General features: G+C 48.8%; 1 protein-coding gene across 3 annotated transcripts in view; it reads left to right on the top strand.

The window, feature by feature from the left end:
* Window positions 1-6,963: 6,963 nt before the first annotated feature.
* LOC137417036 (uncharacterized) overlaps window positions 6,964-8,621 on the top strand; it is a 49,772-nt gene continuing 48,114 nt past the window's right edge. Inside the window, exon 1 of one of the 3 annotated variants that reach the window (XM_068102763.2) lies at window positions 6,964-7,048. In XM_068102763.2, the coding sequence (XP_067958864.2) occupies window positions 6,998-7,048 (51 nt within the window). In that variant the 5' untranslated portion in view covers window positions 6,964-6,997. Of the gene's footprint in view, window positions 7,136-8,621 lie in introns of all 3 variants that reach the window. The other 2 variants (XM_068102772.2, XM_068102784.2) reach the window with 2 other exon arrangements.

Below are 8,621 nucleotides of genomic sequence, written 5' to 3'. Positions count from 1 at the left end.
CTTATAATGGCGTGACTCGGCTTGCTCCGCGCCCCTCACCACACGTCGTTTCAGAGGGGTAGGCATCTTTGACCATTTTGGTGTCTTTTGGGTCTTCATGGTGTTTTGGGTCTTCAGGGCCATTTGGGTCTTCAGGGTCTTTTGGATCATCTGGGCCTTTAAGGGTATTTTGGGTGAGGTGTTTTGGGTCTTTGTTGTCTTCAGAGGCTTTTGGGTCTTAAGGGTCTTCGGTGTCCTTTGGGTCTTCGGGGGCTTTTGGGGCTGAAGGGTCTTGTGGTTATTCTTGGTCTTTAGGGGTCTTTGGGTCTTCAGGGTATTTTTGGTCTTCAGGGTCTTTTGGGTCATCGGGGTGTTTTGGGTCTTTGGGGTGTTTTGGGTCTTCGGGGTGTTTTGGGTCTTCGGGGTGTTTTGGGTCTTCGGAGTGTTTTGGGTCTTCGCGGTGTTTTGGGTCTTCGGGGTGTTTTGGGTCTTCGGGGTGTTTTGGGTCTTCGGGGTGTTTTGGGTCTTCGGGGTGTTTTGGGTCTTCGGGGTGTTTTGGGTCTTCGGGGTGTTTTGGGTCTTCGGGGTGTTTTGGGTCTTCGGGGTGTTTTGGGTCTTCGGGGTGTTTTGGGTCTTCAGGGTGTTTTGGGTCTTTGGGTCCCAAGCCGGCACCCTAACCGCTAAGCCAACACCAGGCTCCTCTCTTCTATAGTAGATTATATTTTAAAACGTTATGGTCGAGTTATGAATAAACCTGGTGGATGGGTTGGTTTGGTGACGAGAACAAACCGATTAGATTTTGCTCCAGGTCCAAATCCAGATCCGGCCTATCAGTGGGATACAAAACGTAAACTGTTCAGCCTGGCAGAGGTATGCTGTCCGAGTGCTGTTCTAGGTTTTCCTGGTATATTCAGAAGAGCTCTTTCTGATACTCTTGTGATCTTCTTTGTTCAGCAATTTTAAAATGACTCTAAAACTTTTTGGAATAAATGTTTGTTCTTGAAGTTCATGTATGAGCAACAATGCAGACATTGCCTCAAACTGAGTGCTGTTCTAGTTTCATCCCTATATTTCTGTGTGTATCATCATCCAATTTTCAATGTTAAGCCGTACCTTCTTGTATTGTGTTGCCAAATTTGTGTCTGTGTGGTTCAGGCCTAGTTGCCCAGACCTCAGATAACCGGCATGCAAATTCTCTCTACTCTGACGCCGCTTGCCTCGTTCCGCTTTTTTTCTCCCAAGTATTGTCGTTTCAACTCCTCAATTTATCCTATCTCCCTTTCCTCGCAAAGTTTCCTTTTTTCAATCCACAAATATCACGAACTCTATTTGCCTGTACTGTACTTCATTCTTTAACCCTTCCTTTTCTCGATATCTCAAAACTGATTGTAAACGCTTGTTTCAAGCTGCTGGGCTGACAACCAATAAATTTGGCACACTGACCAAGTCTTACCCGGGGATTGTCCTCAGGGTATTTTCGTCCACCACCTCAGCCTTCTAAGACCCCTAAGGCCATCATTTCTATGGTTGAGAGGTTATATTACATGCTTGAGAGAATACTTTTTACGTACTTAAGATATTACATCCTTGAAGGCCCCGAACAAACGGACACATAAGACAAAATAATGGGAGCGGGAGACAAGATTGGGAAAGAGGGAAGCACACAAGTACAACATTTGAGAGCAGGGAGATCTGTGGGAGGGAGAGGGCTTGGGGGGAGGAGGCATGGGAAGGGGGATGAGGGGGGGGGTGGGAGAGGTAAAACACATGGACACTGCTTGGAATTCCAGGAAAGAAGTCGGTATTTCAGAAAAGTGGATCTGGGGTGAATTAATGGGGGTAGAAAAGATCAAGGTTTTGGATGGGGGAAGATAAAAGATGGTGGTGAACAGCTGTTTTAAAGACCTGGAGGGATGAGTGGGATTGAAGAGTGAGGGAGTTTGTTCCAGAGGTGGGAGAAAAGAGGAATGAAGGAGTGAAGGTGAGCAGAGAGTCTTGATTTTGGCAGTTTCACCAGAAAAGGGTTGCAGACAGATCTTGTGCGACCTGTTGGAGTGTTTGGGGGACAGAGCACAGACAGGGCTGGGGGAGCAAGGCCGGAGAGGAGTCGGTAGAAAACATAAAGACCACCAACCTGCCTGCGGTGAGTGAGTGAAAGGCTCTCGGAGTTAGCTTCATCGTGGGATATTCCAATGATTCTGAAAGCTTTGGCCTCAACAGCGTGAAGCCGAGCTAGGTGTGAGGCAGGAGCACCAGCCCAGAGGGGGGAACAGTATTCCATTGAGCTGCGGATGAAAGCCTTGTATGTGGTGAGGAACTCAGGTGTGCCAAGGAAGGACTTCGCATGACAGAGGATTCCCAGTCGGCGACTGGCTTTGGAGGCCAACTTGGAAATGTGTCTTCCCAGGAAAGATCATGGCAGAATGAGACCCAAGAGCTTGAGTGACAGAACAACTTCGTGGAGAGGATCGTTGAGAAAGTAGATTGAGAGGGTTGTCCAGACGGTCTTTTCGAAGAGACATGGTGAGAGTGTGAGATATGTCAGGATTGAAAGACAAGTTCCATTTGTTTGACCAGTCTGTGATTTTGTGCAGGTCTGCAGAGAGTGAGGAGGCTGCCAATCTGAGGGATGAGGTATGGAGCGGCAGAGAGTGGGGTCTTAAGCAAAGAGACAGAGAGGATTTTCCAGAGAGTTGGAAAAATCATTGATGAAGACCAGGAAAAGCACAGGGCCCAGAACACTACCTTGGGGAACTCCAGCCTGAACAGGAAGGGGAGATGAGAGAAATCCATTCAGGGCCACACGTTGACTATGACCAGAGAGGACGTTCCTCAAGCCATGCGTGGAGATTTCCATGGATACTATTGAAGGTCAAATCTCTACTCTGTTAAGATAACTGGGAGACAGAGACTATCACTTTCTTGTGAACGATTTAATCAAACTTGCTGGAAAATAACTCAATTCATTTAAACAAATACTTCATAGAATATGCAGCACGCAAGACGTCGACATGAGTTTCTTGCTCTATTCAAGGGTACAGCTCTCTTTATACTTTCTGTAGCTCTTTGAAGTCCGTGCAAAGGCAGTAAAGTAATTAAAAGGTCATTGAAATTGCCGCCAGCCCGGCGCAAAAAAGCATATGTTTGTCTATCCAGGCTGGGAGTCATTCTTATCTTCAGGTCTCAGCGAGGAGAAGAGGTGGGGGGCATGGAACTTATCTCCGAAGACAGATTTATGTTGACTCTAGCAATTCCAGAGTGCTGACCCTGCATTTTCTCCTGCTTCTCTCAGAGTGCTTGCCAGAGTGAGCTGCATTTCCCTTTGTCATCCATTATATCAGCTCTTTCTAGCTTTTAGCATTTCTAACATGTTCCAATGTAGCTTCATTTATCATTTTTACAGATTATGCAACATTGTTAATTCTACAAAACAATATTCATGTTTCTGTTGGTACTCTGCATTGTAAAAGCTCCAAGCACAATTTACAATTTTAGCTGTGGAAAAAAAACTCACTCACAGGGACATTATTCATCTTTCAATAATAAGGAATTCCGTAAAAAGGACTTCCACAATACCATAGGAGGAGAGTTTGGTGAGCAGAGCAGGGTGCCGGACCGTATCGAAGGCACGTGATATGTCAAGGGAGACGGCTCTAATTTCCTGTTTGACATTGAGGACCTCCATCCATTGTTGAGACAGCAGAAGCAGCATGTCCAAAGTGGAGTGATCTGGTCTGAATCCAAATTGATGATCAGAGATCAAGCCATTGGAGAAGAGGTAGGATTTCATATCCGAAGCAATGATGGATTCCATGACTTTGCTGATAATTGGGGGCAGGCTGATTGGTCTGTAGTTGCAAGGATCTGTTTTTGCACCTTTTTTGTGTAAAGCGGTAATGTTGGCTGATTTCCAAGCTGATGGCAGTAGACCTTGAGCAAAAGAGAGGATGAAGAGAACAGAGAGAAGGTGTGAAAGAGCGGCAGAGTAGGATTTTAGGACCCGTGGGCTGATGCCGTCTGGTCCAGTTGCAAAATCAGTGACAGAAATTTCTCCACCTTGTCAGGAGAGAAGGACACAGAGTCCAGGAGCAGCTGGGTACGGTGGGTACAGAGAGAGAGAGAGACGGGTTTGGGACACAAGATTTTGAGGCAAACAGAGTTGAGGCATTCAGCTTCTTCACATGCGGAGTCAGCTGTGTAACCATTTGAGGTAAGGGAGGGGATGGAGGGGGAACAAAGACCAGAAACAGATTTGACAATATGCCACCAGGATTTGGAAGAGGGAGACAGGTTTGAGAGTTCATTCTTGAGAGTAGAGAGATATCGTTTCCTGGCTCTCCTGAGGGTGGACACACCCTTGTTCCAGGCTTTGTGAAAGGAAATGAGATTGCCTTCCGTTGGATTTGTTTTCCAGGAGGCGAAGGTAAGTTGTTTCAGGGCAGCTGCCTCACCACAAGATTCAGTGTACCATGGACGGGAGGAAGGGTAAGACAACTGAAGACGGAATGGGATAAATCTGTGCATGAGATCGAGCAGTTTACTTTGGAATAATTCTTAGGATGAGTTGATGTCAGAGGCAGTTGATGTACTTCTCTGAAAAATCACAATGCCTTAGAGTGCAGCATTCTGTTGCACAAACGCCTCTGGGCAAGGACTCAAAAATATCTTTTCATCGAATATTTGATGAAAAAAGTCGACAATGAATCGATCATGAATCATTATGTCAGGATTAACAATGGTTAATCAATGGTTGATCTCATTCATCCCTCAATCTTGGGAAAGTTATCATTGGAAAGCGAGGTATGTTCGATTACCAATCAGATTGCTATCGCTTGCCAAGCCAGCTGTTCCTTATCAACAGTTTCGTTGGAGTGTTAGCTCGAGTGCTTAAGCCACTTGGTGAGCGCTCTGCAAGCTTCTTGGTAGTAAAACGCACCTTGCCACCTCTTCCTCCTTCTGCCCCTCTCTCCATCCTCCTGCTCCCCTCTCTCAGTCCTCCTGCTCCCTTCTCTCAGTCCTCCTGCTCCCTTCTCTCTGTCCTCCTGCTCCCTTCTCTCAGTCCTCCTGCTCCCTTCTCTCAGTCCTCCTGCTCCCTTCTCTCAGTCCTCCTGCTCCCTTCTCTCAGTCCTCATGCTCCCTTCTCTCAGTCCTCCTGCTCCCTTCTCTCAGTCCTCCTGCTCCCTTCTCTCAGTCCTCCTGCTCCCTTCTCTCAGTCCTCCTGCTCCCTTCTCTCAGTCCTCCTGCTCCCTTCTCTCTGTCCTCCTGCTCCCTTCTCTCAGTCCTCCTGTTCCCCTCTCTCCATCCTCCTACCCTCTCTCTCCGTCCTCCTGCTCCCTTCTCTCAGTCCTCCTGCTTCCTTCTCTCAGTCCTCCTGCTTCCTTCTCTCAGTCCTCCTGTTCCTCTCTCCATCCTCCAGTCCCCTCTCTCCATCCTCCTGCTCCCTTCTCATCCCTGTTTACCCGCTCACCCCTCCTCCTGCTCTCCACTTCCTCTCCTCCTGATCCCCACTCACCCCCCTACTGCCCCACTCTTACTCTTCTCCTGCTCCCTGCTCACCCCTTCTCCTGCTCCCTGCTCACCCCTTCTCCTGCTCCCTGCTCACCCCTCCTACTGCTCCCTGCTCACCCATCCTCCTGCTCTCCTCTTACTCTCCTCCTGATCCCCACTCACCCCCTCACCCCCTCCAGCCCTCCTCTTACTATACTCCTGATCCTCGCTCACCCCTTCTCCTACTCTCCTCCTGCTCCCTGCTCACCCCTCCTCCTGCTCCCCACTTACCCCTCTTCCTGCTCCTCACTCACCCCTCCTCCTGCTCCTCACTCACCTCTCCTCCTGCTCCTCACTCTCAGTCCTCCTGCTTCCTTCTCTCAGTCCTCCTGTTCCCCTCTCTCCATCCTCCTGCCCCCTCTCTCCGTCCTCCTGCTCCCTTCTCATCCCTGCTTACCCGCTCACCTCTCCTACTGCTCTCCTCTCTCTCTTCCTGATCCCTGCTCACCCCTCCTGCTCACCCCTCCTGCTCACCCCTCCTCCTGCTCCCCAATTACCCCTCTTCCTGCTCCTCACTCACCCCTCCTCCTGCTCCTCACTCACTCCTCCTCACTCACCCCTCCTCCTGCTCCTCACTCACCCCTCCTCCTGCTCCTCACTCACCCCTCCTACTCCTCACTCACTCCTCCTCCTGCTCCTCACTCACTCCTCCTCCTGTCTTCCATCTACTTAATCGCCCAAGTCATCTTCCATCTGCTCAATCGCCCGAGGTTATCTTCCATATTCCATATGCTCATTCGCCCGAGGTCATCTTCCACCTGCTCATTCACCCGAGGTCATCTTCCACGTGCTCATTCGCCCGAGGTCATATTCCACGTGCTCATTCGCCCGAGGTCATATTCCACGTGCTCATTCGCCCGAGGTCATCTTCCACCTGCTCATTCGCACGAGGTCATCTTCCACCTGCTCATTCGCCTGAGGTCATCTTCCACGTGCTCATTCGCCCGAGGTCATCTTCCACGTGCTCATTCGCCCGAGGTCATCTTCCACCTGCTCATTCACCCGAGGTCATCTTCCACCTGCTCATTCACCCGAGGTCATCTTCCACCTGCTCATTCGCCCGAGGTCATCTTCCATCTGAAGATGTTTGATTGTGAAAAGAATCCCTGAAGATGTTTAACTAAGGCGAAAAGGACAAAAGGAATGTGGAGTGGTGGAGCATGCACATACACCTGGCCCAAATACAGCAGGTGTTTCTATTAAATTAAAATGTGCAGAGCACAAGTGATGCTTGTAGACCTTACACTGTCTGTGGTATTATGAATTAGGACCCCCATGTCCACATTACGTCCATGGAAGTGAATGATTCGAAAATCCCGTCACAAATGCATACGTATTAAAAAAACATGGTTCTCAGGACACAAAATAAGCCGCTTTGTGAGCGATGTGCAGAAAACCAATCAGACGCGACGATGCTGCGGCGTCGCAACCAATCCAAAGGCGCGATGTTAACAAGTGGGACATCGGCCATATGCGTGTGAGGGAGGCTTCACGAAGCGTATTAGTTGTTGAAACCATTCCGGTGAGTAGCGTTGGTCACACAACCGGTCATGACGAGCTCGAAGAGATGAAGCGTTGGTCACACAAGGGTCACAGAACTAGAGAAGAGGTAATGAAGCTCCTGGGCCAGATAATGTGCATTCAAGAGTATCGAGGGATAATGGTAGAGTCGATAAGCGAGATGGTTGTTATCCGATATCTATAATACCTTACTGGATCCAGGACAGGTAGCAGGGGATTGAAGAGTCACCATTGTGACTTATTTCATTAAATATTTGGAGAGGAATTGGGGAACCAGCCTCTGTCGTGTAATGGTAAGCACCAAGTCTGGTAAGCTGGTTGTTTGAACCCCCCAAGCCTTTAAAAATAGTACGTGCCAAGAGGTTGTGTTCGAATAAATCCTCCCCCTTCCAAAGCCTTTCAAAATGGTACGTGCCGGGACCGGGAGGTTGAGCGTTCCAATACCCCCCCTCTTCCCCTCAAAGCCTTTAAAAATGGTATGTGCCGGGAGGTTGAGCGTTCCAATACCCCCCCCCCCAAAAGCCTTTAATAATGGTACGTGCCAGGAGGTTGAGCGTTCCAATACCCCCCCCCCCTTCCCCTCAAAGCCTTTAAAAATGGTATGTGACAGGAGGTGGAACATTCCAATACCCCCCCCCCCCCAAAAGCCTTTAATAATGGTACGTGCCAGGAGGTTGAGCGTTCCAATACCCCCTCCGCCCCCTTCCCCTCAAAGCCTTTAAAAATGGTACGTGCCAGGAGGTTGAGCGTTCCAATACCCCCCCCCCCCCCCCCTTCCCCTCAAAGCCTTTAAAAATGGTACGTGCCGGGAGGTTGAGCGTTCCAATACCCCCCCCCCCCCCTTTCCCCTCAAAGCCTTTTAAAATGGTATGTGACAGGAGGTGGAACATTCCAATACCCCCCCCCCCCCCAAAAAGCCTTTAATAATGGTACATGCTGGGAGGTTGAGCGTTCCAATACCCCCCTCCCCCGCCCCCTTCTCCTCCAAACCTTTAAAAATGGTACGTGCTGCTTCCTTGCTCGACGCTCATTTTAAGAGGATAAGAGCACGGATAAATAACCATAGGTTGGTAATGATAGCGCAGACTTTGATGGGCCTCGTTGCTCCTCCTGTATCGAAGTTCCTTGTAAGGGAATTCGTTAATATCGACTTGTTAATTTAACCTCAATTGTTGTGATAAAGGTGTTGGGGATTTAAATAGGAATGGATTAGGATTTAATGAGATGTGGCATGGATTTGAGGGATATTTTGTCTGACGAATCTATTAGAGTTCGATGAAGCAGTTTCTGATTGGGTGGCTGAGGGAATGGCAATGGATGTACTATAATCTAGATTGTTGGTAGGTATTTGATATAAGGTACCATGTAGACCTTACACACTCTGTGGTATTATGAATTGTTGCCAAGGTGAGGGCTTGTGGAGTGGCTCGTCAGGTAGCCAACTGGATTCGTGATGGCTGAACAGTTTATGTTTTGTATCCCACTAATAGGCCGGATCTGGATTCGGATCTGAACCAAAATCGAATCGGCTTGTTCTTGTCACCTGCCCAACTCATCCACCTAGTTTAGTCATA

This window comes from Myxine glutinosa, chromosome 1 (genome assembly GCF_964187855.1).
Source record: "Myxine glutinosa chromosome 1, kmMyxGlut1.1, whole genome shotgun sequence".
NCBI classification, from domain to species: domain Eukaryota; kingdom Metazoa; phylum Chordata; class Myxini; order Myxiniformes; family Myxinidae; genus Myxine; species Myxine glutinosa.
Note: the sequence above shows the minus strand (reverse complement) of the source record. Positions and strands in the feature narration are given on the sequence as shown.